We start from the raw sequence: 20,480 nt of genomic DNA on the forward strand, positions 1-20,480 counted from the left end.
TCATATAAAACGGAATAATCAACAGTGTTATAGGGGGGTCGACTGTATTTTAAATAATGCGGGTTTTCTCCCCGAGAAATGCGATAATAATTGGTCCTAGGGCCATTGTGATAGGGATTTAACGCTAACGTACGCAATCCAGAATTAGAATAAATGTCGTATCCAATGAATAGTTCGTAGGAACATTTATAAACATCCTTTGCGTATTGAAAAACCATCCCCCGAAATTAAATTCCACTTGTCATTTTCTATTGTTAATTGGATAACGAATCGAAAGAGTTGTTAAATAATCAAACCTCAAATAATAATTTACCGGCAACGTCACCAAACCACACGAGAAACGAGCGAACGTAACTGTGTGTTACGCACCTAATAATTGATGAGGGTGCAGAATACTCGTCTAGACAAATCGGAAGAGTAATTGTAATTAAATAATGGAAATCGTTTATCGATCGATAAACGGATATTAGTTTGGTCAATTAAGAATAAGGAAAAAAAAAAAACACTTCTCATTTGTGCAATTTGTGCGCGTCACTCACCCCCCCTTCCCCGGCCATAATTGGAGAGAACGAGAAAGAATTGGCGTAAAGTTAATAACTACAATCAAAGAGATAAAGCAATAATCGCATTTGGATTCATTGTAATTAAATAGACGTCGGTGGGTGTACGGAGCCGTGACGTAATCGATTTTCCCAACCAAATGAGTTATTTTCGAAATAATAATATCCATTAACTTACACGGTCTTTGTTTCCCCCGCTGTTGGGAATAGTAAAACACAGCACAACTCGAACATTTTCTACACTCGAATATTGTTCCTAATACACTAATTTACAAGTACAGTACCGCTAATACACTACAATAGTCAGGTAATTGTTTTGAGGAATGAGTTTTAAGCTCTTCCCCGTTTGGGACGATGACCGAATACGAGCAACGATTCAATTTTAAGTTAAAATTCTTCAAATTCTTTCCCTTTTTTCATACGTAATGACATTTTTCAACGTCCTTCGATTCCCTTTTGTAGTAAGGGACAAGAGTGTAACGACAGTAGGAAGTGACGGATGTAATATAGATAATTAAGGCCCCTATCGAAGGGCCTAATCGTTGTAAATTACCATTACTTTTGCTAGTTTTTATACACCAGAAAAGAAATTCCCAACACCGAAATCTCTCTTATTAAAATTCAAATTTCCTTTGTGATTTACGCATTGTGCACTTTTTTTTTTTTTTTTATAAATTTAAATTTTGCCCAATAACTTTCGACCGAAAACAATGTCGACCGCCTACACCTATCTAATCTTACACCTTTGTTAAAAACTTCCACCGAGAGAGAGGCACAATACTTTTATTATATGGAAGAAAATTTACATTTTAACTTTGTTTACGCTTAAAACAATATTTAAAACCCTCTCTGCCCCCCCGTACGAATTTACGCTGTATTTTCTGCGCGTGTGAGTGTGTGTGTGTGTGTTTATGGGGGGGGGTCGATCGGTGTGACGTGGAGACACGAGCTCTTCCTTTCATTCCGTATTCAATATTTTTCCTAAGCGCACCATTGTAATGCCGATGTAGCATTTTTTGTATTTTTGAAATTTTGTGTTTGAAATTGTTACTGTTCATAATCGCGGAGGAGGTAGAATGACGTATTTTGTAACGGGAATATCCCGCTCTTCCCCCATCCCCCCATGTTCGCCGTTGGTGTAGGAAGGGGGGGCGAAAGAGAGAGAGAGACTTCCACGATGGAATCTGCCCGCTAAGCCGGGCGGAATTGCTTTGGTATTTTTTGCCGATGAATCTAGAACGAAAATTTCCATTTCTCCAGCGACGAGACCAAAAAACCCGACCCCTGGCTCCCGACTAGGGCCATTTTCGCCCCCATCCATCGTAATATAAGCCGATCGGTAGTTTAAAATGGCGCCTTAGCCGGCCTTAATGGCGGACGGGGTCTTTGTTTCGCTCCATCCTCCGGTTCGTGGGTCTTTATCCTCCTAATCTCGTGTAATTATCCGAGATTAGGGGATAAAATACGAGACGCGATATTGTCTTTGGTATTGGCCTACCGCCCGAGATTTCCGGATTCCATCGTCGATCTTTGATTGTAACCGGACCTCGTTTACTTTCCTCCCCCTCCAATTGATTCCAAACTCGATATTCTCTCGGCCGATAATTTATATTTCAGGATGTATAAATCATTAAACTTAATTTATGTTTCCTGTGTAAATCGTAGGCCCTATATATTTAGAAATGCCCGCTTACGTGGGCATAATACAAACGCTCCCACCGACTGTATTCGCTCGGTTACCTCCGTTGGCCTGTAAAAAAATGCCTTTAAAATGGATACTTCTAAGCCAACTCGTATTCGTAAACAGGCCCCGTCACAGAGAAGCTGCGGGGCCTGCTCACTTACCAGGCCTCACAAACTTATGCTTTCATCATATTTTAATAACTAGTCAATTGTCTATACTACTTACAATTCACAAATTTCCAACCGGATCATCGTTAGAACAAATACTAAGGCCTCTTAAGAAGTCGTCACTTATCTTTTGAGGCCTCCGATATAATTTCTGTTATCCAGGCCCTTGCGACAGGGCTTGGTATTAAGTACAGTACCTCCATTTGTAAGTACTGTACACTGTTGATAATTCCGTTTTATATGAATTCCATGTTGTACGAGTCACTTAGATTTTACAAATAAGCGTGCCGGGCTGTGAACGGCTCACGTATTTGTAAAATCTAAGTGACTCGTACAACATGGAATTCATATAAAACGGAATTATCAACAGTGTTATAGGGGGGGTCGACTGTAAATAGATGAACTAATGGAGGTTTATTTACACGAGTTGAGCTGAAGAAATGTGAGAATCTCCCGTAACGAGGCATACATTTGTGCAATTCCGCAGATTACTTCAATTATTATTAATTGCGGGGCATTAATATAGCTTTACTGTTTACATTTCTGTTCTATTTATTTGTCTAAAGAGGCAAACTTTTCTTAGTCGAACGTTTATTTTTTCTTACCACTCGCCATCATTTATTTATTCAAAAAGTCTTAACACTACATTCCATACGCCGCGTGTAGGTGGCCTCAGTTAACGATTCGCACCATCTACCGGTCGTATGCGGAACTATTTTAAATCTCGACTGGAATTCCCGTGTTTATTGCTTAAAACACAGTAAAAAAAAATGATGAGCGCCATCTTTAAATTACAACACAGATAAATCTTTTTCTTAACGACTTTAACGGGCCCTTTACCGGGGCCCACGGGTCAAGGTTGTCTTCGGGAAGTCGAGGATTTTAATGGCAAAAAATGTGAACTTTTTGTATATTGTATTCGACAATTTGATGCTGTAAACTCATGCAGAAGCGAATTATACCATAAATTACTCGGGGTAATTAGACAAGACGAAAATAGACACAGCATCGAGAAAATGAGTAATCGAGCAGATGGTAAATCATTCCTTAAAGGAAATTACTTCTGCCGATTCTAAATACTCCCCTAAACATAATATATATGTAATAAAGTATGGTGGCAAAGTGCAACAATCACCCGGCACACTGTTAGTGCCTTTGTAAATCATTAGAGAACGAGGGGGGGGGAAATGTCTTCGGCTTTCATTAACGTTAAAGTATAATGTCCATTCCTTTTTTTGGGCCCCCCCCCTTTTTCTTCCGTCGAGAGTTTCGCGCGTGCCTCTTAATTGTTACGAATTAAAATGCGTAACAACGGAACGTGCGTAATTGAATCGATTTGAAGAAAGGATCCTGGTGTTTTAATGATGATTTATCACACTCGTCTTACAGAAAAATCTTCTATTTAAAGAATTTCCCGTGTTAATTTTAGTGTTTAAACACTTGTTACGTAAAGCGATAGAAGTAAATAAGGATTATGTAACACACAAAAAAAAAAAACAGTTGGAATTTCTCCGAGTGTATTCAACTCCGATTACTTTGAACCATTGTCATAATACTTAGTTGAATTGTATTGTTTAAATTCCTTGTATTTAATTACAGTCTACTGGATAACAATAGATTTAAAATTCATTAATTGGTTTCCAGTGTATTTAAAAGGGTGTATTTAACCATTATTTGTTATAGAATAATTTTGTTGGAGTCACCCATTATTTATCTACCTAATACCGAGAAAGTCTAACTTCTTTAGTGACGAACTATTGTTTATCTACAGTGTTTACCGTTGTATATAATCCATTTAATGCCAGTGAATATGGATTGTGTGTAAAGTGGATACCGTCGCTGGCTCTTGAAGGTCCTATCGTAGAATATCGAAGCACGCGAACTGGTGGGAAGTACCGTCGGAAAAATTACATCAGCAAACACTTTTCTTTTTTTTTTAATCCCCCTCTCCCACACTATCGTCAGAAATTAAATTAACCCCCTCCCCTAATTGGACAGTAAACCGTTTGGCACCACCTCTTCGGGAAGGCTTCTTAACATCATATTAAAACGTGTCATCAAAGTCCCCCCATTGTCGAATGTAAACGAATCCCTTCCCATAAACTACCGACGTAATAATTACTGGAATGGTCCACAAACAGAGGAATTCACCACACTCCCATTTTTTCCAGCAAAGAATTTAATTCATCTTAATTTCCTCACTTCCATTGTTTAGAGCTTTCTTGTATGAGGTACCCTTCACAAATTTCTTGTGTCTTATCGAAAGACGTATTGTAATATTTCTCCTTCTTAATCTCGCCAAACTTCAATTGCGGATAATACTCCCAAACAAATCATTGGATTGTCCTCGTGCCCAACGACGTCTTTATGCAAATCAGCCGCATTTTCGGCCGATCTCTTCTCTCCAACTGTTACTTAAGCGCGCGTGTTGCGTACTTACGCACTCTTAAACTTTCCAGTTGCTCTGTAGCACATCTCAAACACTCGAACACTCGGTTGTAGTGTCATCTATACAATTAGAAATCCTCAATCTTCGCACGCGGGGGTCTTTCGAGGTCCGAGCCTCTCGTTAATTGCAATGTTGATGGTGAATCGAGACACCTGCGACTCGTCACCTCTCTCGCGTTACGCCACCGGATGCTATCGATTATCGACGTCTTCGAACGAATAATTGAAAGCGGTTGTTTGTATTTCTGGTCCTTACCCTAGTCCGGGGTCCTCTCGTCCGACCGCTTCCATAATATATGAACCCAGGGAATGAATTGTGGCAACTCCATATTTTATTGTTTCCACGTTCTCGTAAAGGGCGTAGTATTAACCTCCCCGTTTTCTAGTGTGCGTAGGCCCGTCACTTGATTCGGCACGCGGATTTCTCTTATAAGGAGGTGATGATTTGCCTGTAAAGATACAATATCCGGTTCACATCGTCCCGGATCCGTCGGAGCGGCGGGACACACCTTTGCACATTTCCGTTTATTTGCATAATTTCTTGTCTTCTATTCCGCTTGGCTATTGGTTCGATTTGTTTCCGTCGGTCGACATAAATGTCAAATTCGAATCGACGCGTAAACACGCCCTTTTTCCGGTGAAATGACGTCGCGACTCGCCTACGTCACGCCTTAACGTTCGGCCATTTTCGTTCGCAACTGCTACCGGAAAATGGTGTGTCGGGCCCCCTCTTTCGCCCCCACCCTCGTAGGGCCCACCTACCACGAGCATAAATGTGGCGTGTATTAGTTAATCGAAGAAATCAGAAGTTACGGGGGGGAAACGTTGGAAAAAGTCCGCGAATTAGAATAAAATACGTTTCTGGTCGTGACAAAATAACGTTGACTTATTATTATTTTCTTTTCAGTCACTGGACGGCTTTGCCTTCGTGTTAGCATCGGATGCACGATTTTTGTACGTGTCCGAGACGGTGTCTATTTATCTAGGACTGTCACAGGTCAGTTATTATTTACGTGTTGGCAATTACGTTGACCGCGAACGGAGATTCTCGCCCTTGACCGTTGTCCATTTACGGAAGGTCTCGACTTGAAAAATTAAAATAATTATGGTCGAACCTCTGTAACTCGACCAATGTCGGGAACGTAAAAAGTGGACGTTGTTTACAGGTTATTTTGCATGCGTTTTAAAATAAATAATGGCCTCTGTGTGCAGTGGCGATGACCGTTACTGGAGGTTCGACTGTGGTACAAAATGATGCCGAATTTTGGAATCCGCGCTGACGGTTCTTTCGGGTTCTGTGCCGGATAACCCCCAAAACGATCTACAATCCGTGATGCAAATCTCGTCTACAATTTCGTAACTCGTGTACATTGAATTAAACGGATGTAATTGCTGGTTGCAACCAGTTTGAAAATGAATCTCTTCGTGTCTAATCTTATTTTATAAGGGAAACTTTAAATAACGGAACGTTTCTTGCAGGTCGAGATGACCGGAAGTAACGTCTTCGACTACGTCCATCACCAAGATCACGCGGAAATGGCGGAACAAATGGGCATCAGCCTATCGCAGGCTTCCACTTCTCCCTCTTCTACCACATCCGACGATGGATCTTCCGTTACGGGAGGGCCTTCGACGCCCACCGGTCCCGACAGACCAGGTAAATTCCTTTTTTTCTGGTTCCATTTAACTTAATAAATGACAATAATGCATCAGAGAACACGGCAACAAACACAGCAATCCTCTGTATCACTACCAAACTGTGTTCCGCAAAACCCGGGATTTCTGCAGCGGCGCGTTATCCTATAGACTGAAATGACAATTGCCAGGGTCCCTCGAACCAATCTTTTATAAACTCATTACTGTGGTAAGACTATTAAAATTTAATTTGGGCAATCCGGATCCCCAGATATTGCCCAAATTTTAAATTTGCCCACAACGCGCCACCAGATTTCTGCAGCACGTTTTCGAGGGTTCTGCCAGCAGATTTTTAATATTCTGAAGAACTCTGATGTGTCGATAAGCGGCGTTTCGGGAACAGGAAAGTTGTTCTTTCTCATGTCATTCATCCATTCGCAAGTTAGACACGTGAATGACGTGGGAAATCTATTCTTTATGCTTCCATTGTGATTTGCCTACAGTCACAAATAAAAAGATATTATTAAATTCCTATATTTATGAAGTATTTAGAGCTTTAGACTCACTCAGCATAATGATACAGGATGTGTCAAAGGTCCCTAAAAACAGCGTGGTCTCCAAATTACCCGGATCTCGCTTCCTTTATTTTTATTTGCGGGGGACACTCGAAAATATGCGGGCATTCCGAAAGAATACGTGTGATTCGTACGCGTACGTAACACTAGAAGTTGTTAACGCGTGTAACCTGAGATTTAGGTATAGGCCTACGCGACACTTGGGCGATCTACCAAAGGTTGATTTAGGTTTGGAATTCCCTACGGGAAATTGGCCAATGTTTAGGTTTTATAAAGGTAAAGAAAACCCGGAAAACGCCACGTGGATAGGCGCGAACGTGCGACAACTACGCGTTCTGCGGTTTTATCCACACGGCCACTGGTGGCACATTTTCCTTCTGTGGGAGGAATGCTCGTTATATTTGTATTTATAAGTGGAACTAGGACTTATCCACTAACGATTCTGTACAGAACACAAGGCAATTGAAGATACCTTTGGAACAGATGGGAAGATATTTAATTTATTTACTCGTGTGGAAGAAGGACGGAGAGAAAAATCTCTCAACAGCGATCGAATGACAAACGAGGAAGTGGAAGAAAGTGTAAACATATTATCGAGAGTAAAAGAAAAAAAAAACATGGGTCGCGGTGTTCGGTCACGTTTGCAGATCTGATGAAGTGACAAGAAAGGCGCTCCAGGGAATTAAACAATGGATAAAGACAAAGAAGTAGACGCGCGATTACATGGATTGACAAGATTAAAAGTTGGCCGGAATCTCCATTCGTCGAGTAGTCTGGTGGATCCGCAGACGGAAATGGCCCGAGGGGATTGACCAAAATTGTATACTAGATTTTTACCCGATGATTCGAATGGAAATGACGTCTGATAAAATTACGGACAGACGTCCAAACGTTCTCTTTTTCTTTTTATATATAATATTTCATATATAAAAGTTACTTTCGGCCGGACATCTCGCTTAAAACGGTAGAGGATGCTCGTTTAATACGATCTGATTTAGCGTTTTGCTGCCCTCTTATATCTTAATAACATAAAAAATGACAGCCGAAGTGAAGCTTTACCCTACCTACGTACGGGATCGGGTTCGAATCAGGACTAGCAAATTTCTAGAACTTTCCATTGGTGGTCTGTCTGGATATCTCGTTCCCGTTGTGGGCCCGACCGAGTGAAGAAAATCCGACCAGCCCGCGAAACAGCGAAGGAACTATCAATGGCGAGTGGCAGTAATGCATCTCATAGTCTACTGCCGAGCCCATTGTGGGTTTGGCCGGGCCCACAACGGGGCGGGCGAGGGACGAGGCCAACCTATCTCGGGGACGGACCGCCCCCTAAAAATTTCAAGAATAGAAAGTCCCCCGGGAGACATCCCTCTTCGGAGATCGCCCACGTGGCGCTTTGCCGTATACAAATAAACAAACAAACATAAAGTTTATATTGTTGCGTCACTTCCAATAATTGGGTCAGTAGGCCTGCTGTATTAATTGCAGCTTGGTGAGTCGTTGAAAGTACCACATCTTATGTTTTAAATGATAAAAATAAATACGTGTATAATAAAAACCACACGCAACTTCTTCAAAGCTTCGGGTTTGGTTCACGGTCAGGTGAGCCACCATTTTGATTTCAGGAATACTGTAAATCACAGGCGGGTGCACCCCCGTAAACAAGGCTTTTACAGCAGTGTTGCTCCTGCTGTTGCCTGTGTACAGTACATCTTTCGCGAAGTAGAGGATCCAGAAATCTTTAGAGAGGGTGCAGAATATAAATTTTTACTACCTGAGGTAACTTACCCGGCTTTAATCGGGGAAAATCCCCAGAACGGGGTGCAGCTACATCCTGCTCACCGCCCGTGCTTGAGGGTGTGGAGGCACACGCCGGTCATTTTTCGGAGAAACTAGGATTGGATCGGATTGATGGGATAAGGCAACGCAACACATACGAGGGAGTGTCTCTCGGGAGGACTATAATGGAAAACTGGTCCCTATTTAGGTATTAGACACGTGAAGAAAGCACGGAAAACTCCACGTGGCCGGCCTGTCGAAGGTTCGCGCCCGATCCGAAGGGTCAACGAGCCATACCGAAATTTACGATAACATATTCGAATATTATAGATATTACGAATCTCGTGGATCACTAGCGATTTACGAAAATCTAAAACTACTCGGTCTTGGTCCTGCATTAGGTACGATCCTATCTTTGCACAGTATCGAGAATAATAGGCCTACATCTGGAACACGCTTGTTTGTGTTAGATTTAGTAATACAGTACTAAATGCAACACAAGACCAGATGTTAAAAATTCGTAACTGAAGTGAACGTTAATTAAATGAGGAGTAACTTGGTAATGTTAAGTATTATATATACTGTATTCTACCCAGAGCCAGACTTGTGGCCCTTCACCACATGCAAGAGGCCCTAGGCAATATATATAAACTGTGTTTAAAAATAGAACGAGGCCTGGAGTTGTAGCTGGTAAATCTGACTATTATTCCATCTTGTTAATGTAAGAGGCCTGCCTACTTTTTGTATATGAGGAATATACAAAATATTTGTGGCCCATCTACCTGCGACTTACATGCAAGTTTAGGCACTGCCGAATATAATCAATAATATTTTATTATAAAATAGTTTACAGGAATGTTTTTTAAGTTAGTAATTAATTAATTATATACCGTGATACCGTAGCTTAATAATACCTTATTTTATGTACTTTTCAGCTCCCATAATGACGTTGAATTCGAATAGCATGTACAAGGGTTTAGAAAGGGTATTTTGTATTCGAATGAAGTCGACTCTTACGAAAAGAGGTTGTCACTTCAAGTCGTCGGGATATAGAGTAAGTGGTTACCATAAAAATATATATTACTTTGGGTAATAATTTGTATAATTCTTTACTTCAACATATAAAGGCATTGTTTGAGCTGGTTTTCTTTTTTAAGTTTTTGCATAATTGTCTCTGTTGTTAGACATTTTGCCATTATGTGAATGGGTAACGGCATACGTAGTGGACATATGTCTTTATTTATGTTTTCCATCAATAACTTTACTGTTATGGTAATGGCATAGTAACAAAAGCAGTTTTATTTATGAAATGTACTCCCATAAATGGGTATTAAAGAATTTTATTTTAAATTATTATTATTAGGATTTGAAAATAGATTGCATGTCCATTGTTAAATAGATCTTGACAAAGAAAACTTTCCGGCATGAAAATCGAGTATATTTCTATTGATACATCTGACAGAATAAATGGTAAGTTGGGTACACATTCTATATAAAGATAAATCACATCTGATTCAGTGATATTTATTTAATGATGTATTATGCAGAATGAATCAAGTTTTTGTGCCAAATGATAAAAGGCCTGGTTATAAGGATAAAATTGAAGGCTCGTTTCTTTTTAAGGGACCAAACGAGAAACAAATCCCGTCAATAAATAGGACACTCACCGTTGAGTTGTATTATTTAGTATAGTATCGTGCTTCTCAACCGCCCATCTGAATATTGGGCTGTCTGTCCATCTTGCCTTGCAGACATTTTATCCAGGTGGCCATGTAGGAAGCCACCTGGATGAAATGTTTGCCATTCAATATATCCATCAGATGATTGCAATAATTTAGCCAATTACATCATACTATAATGTATGGTACTATACCATATCTGAAACATAACTTAAGAATCACAATTTATGAGGATTTAATGGTAGATAAAATAAATGAATGAAGCTATGGTTATACATCTCTGATTATTATAATCAATGCCAAAGATGTCTGTATAACCAGAGCTAGTCATTAATGGTATCTGCCATCAAACCTCTCAACCTGCTGTATAAACAACAAGTTGCTAGTGTTTGTTGTATATTGTAAGATAAAAAATAAAATAATTTACGACTTGTCAGTGGATAATCCCTGGGTGGGCACAAAAAAATTAAAATTAATTTGTTCAAATTTGAAAGCATTTCATAAATATTTAAGATGGCAAATGTAGTTTATCAGGCCGTCTGCAATATGATTGTATTGCAAGTGTTAATAAAAGATACTTATTAATTATTCAAATATTTTAAATTTTTGAATTAGATCTCATTTGGGTACATCTGGATCCATTACTTTGATTTGCCAGCCATTTTTCCTTTTCTAGCCAGATAATACATGTAATGTAAGTTGAGAGGTATATATCTGAGATAAACGAGAGAATACACTTTATTTAACATGTACAAACAGTAGAAGAATCAATCGCATATACAAGGTCTGTTCAAAAAGTATCGGACCTTTTTTTTTTCCGCGTAAACCAATGATGCGAGAGAGGCCTCCTTCGGTGGAGTTGTGGAGGGGACAGTCATGCCCAGCCCTGAATTTTTTCCCGCCTGCAGGAAGCGTCAGTCGTTTGCAATCGGCCTATGAGTGAGGTCATGTAGTGCGCTCTCGTCGGACTTCACTAAGCTGGAAAATGACTGAACAACGTGAGCAGCGATATTACCAAAGGTTTTTGGCAAATTTTGCCAAAAACCTTGGCGATACCCGAGTGTAAACCATTCGCAAGATTCAGCAGGCTTTCGGGGACGATCCAAAAAAAGCGCGGCAGGTCCGCAGCAATCATCAAATATCAAAGGTCATGTTGACAGTTTTTTCGACTCTCGTGGGGTGGTGTATCGTGAATACGCACCACAAGGCCAAACCATCGCAAAGGAGTACTACCAGGAGGTCCTTCGTCGTCTTTCCGATACAGTGCGACGCAAACGACCAGATCTGTGGTCGATCAAAACTTGGCAGCTCCATCGTGATAACGCATCCGCCCATTCTGCGCATCTGATTCGGGCTTTCGTCGCCAAACACAATACTCCTGTGGTTCGTCACGCTCCGTACTCTCTCCACATGGCTCCGTGTGACCTTTGGCTATTTCTCAAGCTGAAAATGCCGCTAAAAGGAACCCAAATTTAGTCGAGAGAAGACATCATGCGAAATGCGACGGACCAGCTGATAACCATTCCAAAAGATGCGTTCCAGCAGTGTTTCCAGCAATGGCAGGAACACTGGAAGAAGTGTATACATTACCAAGGAGACTACTTTGAAGGGGATTAGGGTTTTGTATCTCAAAATCAATAAATTTATTTTTGCCGACCAAAGGTCCGATACTTTTTGAACAGACCTTGTACATTACTGAAATTAATGTACTTGAATTCCTAGATGCACACAACAACACATACAGTTGGTAAATGACTCATATACACTTCTGCAGCAGTATTGACAATTAAACACATTCTCGATGAAACTTAAGACTTTCTAAAATACAATATTCCAAAGCTTTAATTGATCTTCCAATATAAAACATTAAACATAATTGAGAGAATATTAATTCAATGAATTAGACATTCAAATTCATTGTATTCATGTTTTTTTTATAATTAATCTTTTGACAGTTTAATTGACTCTATACAGTTACATGAATCAATGTGGCCTTTTTCTTTTCATATTGCATGTAGTAAATTTATTTCCATAATTGTATTTTTAGACAGTATTCTTAATGGTAAAAATTTGATAAAATATGATATTGGTCTCATACAAATTTGCAATTTATCAAGAAAAACTTATGCATGTTAAACCATCAACAGATATTTTTTTTATATAAAATTGAAAAATTGAGCTACCATTTTCTTCATTGCATCGTTTTTAATCTACTTCCTAAATAACCTTTTCTTAGATATCAACTTAATTTTGGTATATTAATATTTTGTGTGAGATAAATTGGAGGAATATGGAAGATACAATTGAAATAGCTTGGATATATTTTGTTTCGGAATCCTAGCATCGACACAATACAAAATCTTAAATATAAATTGCTTAAAGCATTGAAGCACTGGGTCTAAAACTAGCATTCCTTAAAATTTCACTTGCTGTTTAAATCATATTGATTAATTTCGGTTTCATTTATAAACTTATGTTTAAAATTACTTAATATGAAAGACAAAAAGTTTTTGTTGGAACAATTGAAAACTTTTTATTACAAATAAAATACATTTTAAAAGTGCAGTATTAATTTTGAATCTAAATGAATTATTTCAATTACAACTGGTGTGTCTTTAGCTTCTTAGGTTTGATTCAATGGGTTTTTCTATTTTTTTTTTTTACTCTTCAGTCCTGTGGGTACTAACAGTGCCGGCCCGAGGCAAGTTTTAGGATGGAGCGAGATCCTATTATGGCGCCCCGTTGGTTGCCCCTAATTTATACCCTTTAATTTTCTTTACCACTGAGGCGCCCCTAGGACTTCGCGCCTGGAGCGGCTGCTCCGTTCGCCCTATGGTAGGGCCGGCTCTGGGTACTAAGAGGGTCTTTTTAGTGAGTCCATTATGGATTCATCCAGGCCCACAATGGGGTGGCCACGTGGTGAGGGATAGGACCCAACATATCTGGATGGACCACCCTGAAAAATTCCTGTGGTGATTCAACAGTTAATTAACTATGTTATGGTTCTTGGCTAAGTATATAACACAAATCTTCATTATCAGAATTGTCTTTTTAGTTTTAAAACAAACTAACCATTTTTTTTAGTAGTGAATATATGACATATATCAGATTTATATTTTGTAAAAAAATAAAATATAAATCTGAGAAATGAACAAGAACTTTTTGTATTAGTTGCTGTAGTAAGACAAATTCATTCCATTATTCTACATCAAAAGATGGTACATTTTCTGTATAGTAAAGTTTTACTTCCTTTTGCAGCTTGTATTAGATTTTTTATAACAATCCCCAAATTTTATATTAATGTACTGTACTTTCATTGTGTTAATATTGGTGTCACCACTGATTTGGGTAATGTCAATATGGAGCTGTCAAGAGCTTGTATGGGACCCAGGACAGACTGGGCCACTTTAGCCATATTTTTGTTCTTGTTCAAATGAAATACATAAAATGTTTTTGCTGGCAAGAGTATCATAGCATTCTCCCAAGAACATTCCAGATAGTGTTTAAGTCATCTTTATAGGAATAGTTTTATGTAGTCATATGTTGTCCATGTACAGTACTGTACCTATACTATGTGTTGATTAAACTCTTTTTTCTTGTAGCAGTTTCTTACTTTACCACATTACCATACTTAGCATAAACTACAACAGTTTCTTTATTAATAAAAAGCAGTCTTAAAACTTTTATTTTCTGTAATTAAACATAAAATTAATTTTTTAGGGGTAATCTGTCTTGACATGTCGGATCCTATCCCTTGAAACCCAGCCACCCCATCATAGACCTGGCCAAACCCACAATGGGTATAGGGCAAAAAGTCCCTTTTAATACCCAAAAGATGGAAAGAGTCAATTTATATATGAGAATATACTTGTAGAGAGGAACTGTTCTGTTACCTTGAAAGAAATCACTCTCATTACTATTAACTTCAATCTTATGCAAAAGTAACTTTGACAGAATATTCTTGATTCCTTTATTATCATTTTCATATTGTAACTTCTTTATTTGTTCTTATAATCCTACTTATTAATCATGTGAATAAATTGCCAGTTAGAAAATTTTGTGAAACTTTTTTAATCATTTCTTCAAGTCCATTTCAAGGTCTACAATGTCAAAGAAATGAGCTTTGCACCAGAATTATAAAATATAAAAAAGAAAACTTTATTACACTATAATTGCCAGTACTGGATTTTTCTGAATACAAAACAAAAGGTTATAATCTCAACAATAGTTAGGATAAAACTCAAATATAGATTTCAAATTCAGTATTTACAACAATGAAATTGATTACTAGCACAATTTACAAAATTACAATTATTCAAAATCTCAAACAATTAACCTGATTAGGGAGAATCTAGCAGAAGAAAATCTGTAATCAGTACCAAATCAATCAATCACTTGCAATTATCAACAGCTTACACTCCATACAGTGACAGCTTGTGATGCTTAATATGGGGTGCAATTGCAGGAGGGCACAGCCCTAATAGAATTGTTTTTATTTCATATATGTTTTGATCAATGCTGGTTTTGATAAATTTGATTAATTTGAACTTAAAATTAATCAAAGCCAGCAGCAAGCAAAACGATTCCATTGTGTGCCATGCACCCTCCTGCAACGACCCTCATATTAGATGCCCATAAACCACCGCAGCTTCCACAGCTATACTGACCAGTAAAAGTGAAACCTAGTGAAGCTTAGCTTGCTGTATCAGTCTTTTATACAATATTTCTTAACTAGTGTATCTTCATAGAGGTAATAGAAACTACTAATATCTTATTACAAAAATATAGTGCAATATTATTTAATATTTTAATCATATTTAAACCCTAAATTAGTGAGATGCAATTCCATTCATTATTGAAATGCAGTCAAGGTTTAACATAACTCCTAAATTTAAAATAACTGAAACATGGAAAATAAATCAATGTAAGAAATTAAATATAACTTTAAATAGAAATCACTCTTGCTACCATGAACTATTGTACATATAATCAAAGAGGAGGGATTTTACATTTAAAAGCAGTCCTCTTACTGTCAAGAAAAGCATTATTGAATCTTCTGTTGTGCTTGTATTTTTTATGCAGATAACTGAGAACAGATCCTAAGAACATTATTTTTATTCTTTATAAACTGAAATGATCATCAATTGATTGATTTTTATCTGCGTGAGGCATCAGTGCATTAATACTACATGGCTAGCCACAATTTCATCCATTATTTACTAAATCTGATCTGCAGCCAACTTGACCAAAGATATAGGGAATAATATTCTGACCCATATTACACGTGATAAATTGTAGGAATATGGATTGAATTCAATCCCAAAGTCCACAGAGTAGGCTGATACTTTATGATGCAGTCATCTGCTGATCTGAGATAGATGAAAACATTTTTTTTTTTCTGTAATGAATTGCTAGACATATAATAATTTTTTCACTAATGGTCCACCTTTGAGCTAGCCCATTACAGTTCAGAAAATATTAGTCAGTCAGTTAAGCATTCATAAAGAAATGTAAACTTAGTTTTAATGTTACTATTTATCTATATTAATACTATAATGTTTTAAATTATATTTCATAATCTTTGTATTGAATTAAAATTCATAAAAAGAAAATACACAAAATCATAATTTGTCTATCTTCATGCCACAGGAATGACACCTAATATATAGTAGATAATTCTACCAGAAATTTTTAATTAATTAAAAATTTTTACGAGTTATAACTGTTGCTAGAGGGACTTTATACAGTTTTAGTGTATTGATATAGAGGAAAGCCTATAGAAATAGGTTGACTTTGTCAAATATCAATAGAAATGTTATTGTCGTAGTATGAAAATTGAGAAATTATGAATATTTTATGGGTATTTTCTTTATGTGAATTTTAATTGAATTCGTCATCCAGGTCTTTTTAATTAATCAAGAATCTTCTTATTGACTAAATTAGTCATTAAATTAATCTTCAGATAATCTGTTACAATGCTGAATCTAAATGTCAACCTCTTGCAATTTTAAATTCCACTCTGGATAGTAAAGACTGCTGGAACTTATCAGTAATTTTTATAATTCTACTGTATCTGATGAATTTAAAGCAGCGTTTCTCAAAGTGGGCAATAACGCCACCTTGTGGGTGCTGGAGGCTTTCAGGGGGGCAGTAGAAGGCTCAAAGAGAATTGGGGGGCGTTAAGGAAATATAGAGGGGCGACGGCAGACAAATTCTATATATAAAAATTCAACGGAATATATATAAAATGTTGACATTTTATATATTTTTTATTTTTTATTGAAGGTCACAACTTGAATATTTCTAACACATTGACTTTTATTTTAGCTCAACGTTTCTCAAAGTAAGCAATAACGCCCCCTTCTGGCATGATGAATAGATCTATGATAGAGGCAGGGTATTGAACGGTGACCATAGGCAAAATTGGGGCTGATAAGAGGAAACATTGCGTTTAATGGTTTCCAGATGATGAGAACAATGTACAGTAAGGGCACAAAGTGTGAGATTCATAGAAAAGTTTTCCTAAGAATATTTCCAATCCTTTTCTCACACAAGAGAAAATGGGTTAGGGGGCGTTGGGTATAACTTTATGGAACAAAGGGGGCGGTGGATCGAAAAAGTTTGAGAATCACTGATTTAAAGGAATGAGAATATTTTCAGAACCGAATGTTTTATGTCATAATTTTATTATGCCAAATTATTTGGAAATGTTTTTTCTTTAATAACTTATTCATACAATGCTGTCATTCTATTTTAGGGGCAATTTATTAATTATATGTATAGTTTAGGGGAGAAGAGATCACAAAAGTTTAATACTGTACACAGTACTCTTTTTCTAAAATAATTACTACTGGCATGCATATGTGGTGACTGAACATGTAGTATTGCTTTTACTAAGCAGCTGCTGATAAGATTATAGCTACAATACTTTTCATGTTATCTGCTGGTGCATTCTTGCTGAAAAGTAGCCCTGATTGTACACAATGGCGAGAAGAGAGTTCAAGGTATTGTCTATTTAGACTTTATTTTAGTGGTACTAGTGATGTACAGATTTGTTCTTACAGGCCTAATTACTAGTTGTGAATAATGTTCAAAAATATTCAAAGAACTTTAAGTAATTTCTTCAATGTCAGTGTCTGTGAACTATTTCACCCATAATTAAAGGGTAGCGGTTTGCCAAAAGTACATCATTAAACACCTGCGGAGGAAGTTAAAAGTGACTCAAGACTGTACATGTAATTAATGCACAGAACTTTGTGATTATCTTCAATGATGAAGATCATAATGTTTATCATTGGAAATAATGATGATTTGATTTATTTCAAGATCCTTAAGTTGAACAATAAAACATTTCTGTCTCCGTGTTGTCTGTAATATAATCCCCACCCAAACTGTGCCATCTTGAATTTTTCTAGTATTGTTTTGACTTCTTTCAATCTTCTTATATTTTAAAACTTTGACGTGCATTTCTATTTGCCGATATTTCTTTAATAATCTATTTTGGCTTTTTATTCCTTGTAATAATAAAATGCTTTATTTTTTAATATAATAAATGGCTGCTTATCATCAGAGATTTGAAATTTAGGATATAGATCAATCAAATACGGTTTTATTTTTACATCAACAAATTGTTGCCTATAGCAACCTCTTCTCAAGGTTACAATATACAAATACTTAGCCAAGATGGCAGTGATATTTACATTTTGGAGAATACTATTCTAAGTTAATGACTGTGCTAATTATTTGTAAATGTCAGGCCATTAATATAAATAATTATATTTTGTTTTATTTATTCATTTTTTTATAGTTGATAGTTTTAAACTTAATTTTAAACCTGTACGTTGCAACCTTGAAAACAAGATGCCGTAGGCAATGGCTTGTTCGTGATGTGAGGTTGCATTTGGTTAATTTTTAATCTTTAGGAAGTATTATAAAGATAAGCATCATTTGAAAATGTTAAAAATTGTATCCATTTACATTTTTTTTTTTTAATTAAAAATTACAACTACTAAATTACACTCATCTTAAATCCAGAATGTTGTATTATTTTTGAAAAATGTACTAAATTAAAATACAAAAATTTCTTGTTTGATTAAGCTGAGCAAGCTCTTGCTTTGCAAACAAATTTGATACATTTACAGTCAGGACAACTTTACATAAATCAAATAAGGTAGTGCCTGGGGCTTCACACACTTGTGGGATCCTTGCAAATTTGGTAGTATATTTTAGTAGTTAAATCATCAAATTAATAATTATAAAAAATATAATTATACTGATGTATCTTGCATCTGCGGAATGATCATTTCAAAGTTAAAATTGATGATACTTCCAATCAGTAATGTGTCAAGAGAGACTTTCTTCACTTTTGGTCTTGTATATTAAAAAAGATATTGATACAGAATTGAATTTTTTCCCTATAAAACTGATTAAAACTCACTGTTAAAAGTTCATTGAATTTGAATAACGCAAGCATTTTCAACCCAGTTAATAAGTCATCCTCGGGCGTAGACAGGTGCGAAAACATTTGCATTATTCAAATTTAACCCCTGTTAAAGGTGCATTAATTAAGCTGAGTAACCACAGTGGCTAGATCATCCTTAGTAATCGATGAATTCAGTGTTACTAAAAGCAGGGAAGCAGTTTCATAGGTAAATTTCTGTATCCCTATTGAATTTTCCAATTTATTGTAAAACTTTTGTATATAGTTTAATTACTTTATTGTGTTTTATTGTCCATCTATAGTAAAATTGTTTGTTCTATTGTAGACCTAAATAAATCTACTCTTTACTTCCATTGCTCTTTTAATGAGCCTCAAAAACAAATTTTTCCTAGGGCTAACACTGTTTACAGTAATCTCTTGATTTACACAGTTAATGCATCCTACAAAATCAGATTGCTGTTTATTACGCATACATTGTTATTCAAGCCATTTGCCAAATATGTGGTGGTAGCTTGAAAATATGAATCGACCTTCAAAAATAGAACCTTGCACTGAGCTTTTGCTCACATTATTCAAAACTCATTATTAATTTATATCCATAATTATAACCTGGTAATCAAATATTTCATAATAATGACTTGAACAGCAATTCACTCAAAACTGATTTTGTAATATAATACTTTCATCCACTCATGTCTTCAAATATAATAATTTTATATAAAATTATGTTTGATTATAATACAATATACAGGATGAGGCACATATACATCTTGGCAGGAAATTATTTTTTGAACAATTTGTTAGAAACAAGTTGCATTTGAGATTTGATAGAGAGATAATTGGAATACACTATATACTTATGCAAAACAATAAACATGGTTGATAGACTGGAAAAGGTAGGAGATAGTATCAAATGGTCTCCATTAGCTACTATTTAAACTATTTAGACTTTTCGATATGAGGGTAACTAAAGATAAAGTTTGTCTTCAGTGGAAAACCTGTAGATTCTTCAGGAGTGCATCAGAGATGCAATGAAAGGAAATTCAGCAGTAGTCAGACACCATATTATTGACTAATTTTAAGAATTCTTATATAATTTGATTGTGTCTAAAGGCAAACAGTTTGAAAATTGTTTTGTAGTCCATTTACTGCTTAAGTAATTGCATTTTATTTGAATTAAATTGCTCTTGTACTTTTTGAATCACTTAATTTTTTTTGTCTGGACATACACATGTTCCATTCTGTAATTTATTTTCAGAAAAACATTAAATTTTGTTTGTTTCCAAAACAAAAGTACTAATTACATAAGAATGGTTTTAGTTTAAAAATTTTGTTCAATTAACTTTATGTTTAATTTTTAAGTACTTATACTGTGAAACCAAATAGTTTACTTTATGTATAGAATAATCTTGTAATTAGTTAATTAATATTTACTAATGACACTAATTAACAACTGCACCTGTTTTAGCTTGCATATTTTCTTGAAATCTGGTACCATCTAATACGAAGGCAAAAA

The 20,480-nt window shown here is 36.3% G+C and overlaps 1 protein-coding gene across 8 annotated transcripts in view; it reads left to right on the forward strand.

Annotated features, from left to right (window-relative positions):
* Positions 1–20,480, forward strand: part of LOC111623978 (protein trachealess-like) — an 87,837-nt gene that overhangs the window by 37,514 nt on the left and 29,843 nt on the right. For 7 of the 8 annotated variants that reach the window (XM_023366731.1, XM_023366737.1, XM_023366735.1 and 4 more), the window contains 3 exons: positions 5,767–5,856; positions 6,339–6,516; positions 9,781–9,899. In XM_023366731.1, coding sequence (XP_023222499.1) covers positions 5,767–5,856; positions 6,339–6,516; positions 9,781–9,899 — 387 coding nt within the window. Of the gene's footprint in view, positions 1–5,541; positions 5,694–5,766; positions 5,857–6,338; positions 6,517–9,780; positions 9,900–20,480 lie in introns of those variants that run through there. The other variant, XM_023366736.1, reaches the window with a different exon arrangement.

The sequence above is a fragment of the Centruroides sculpturatus genome, unplaced genomic scaffold (assembly GCF_000671375.1).
Source record: "Centruroides sculpturatus isolate CEXI.00-Female unplaced genomic scaffold, Cexi_2.0 scaffold382, whole genome shotgun sequence".
Lineage (NCBI taxonomy): Eukaryota > Metazoa > Arthropoda > Arachnida > Scorpiones > Buthidae > Centruroides > Centruroides sculpturatus.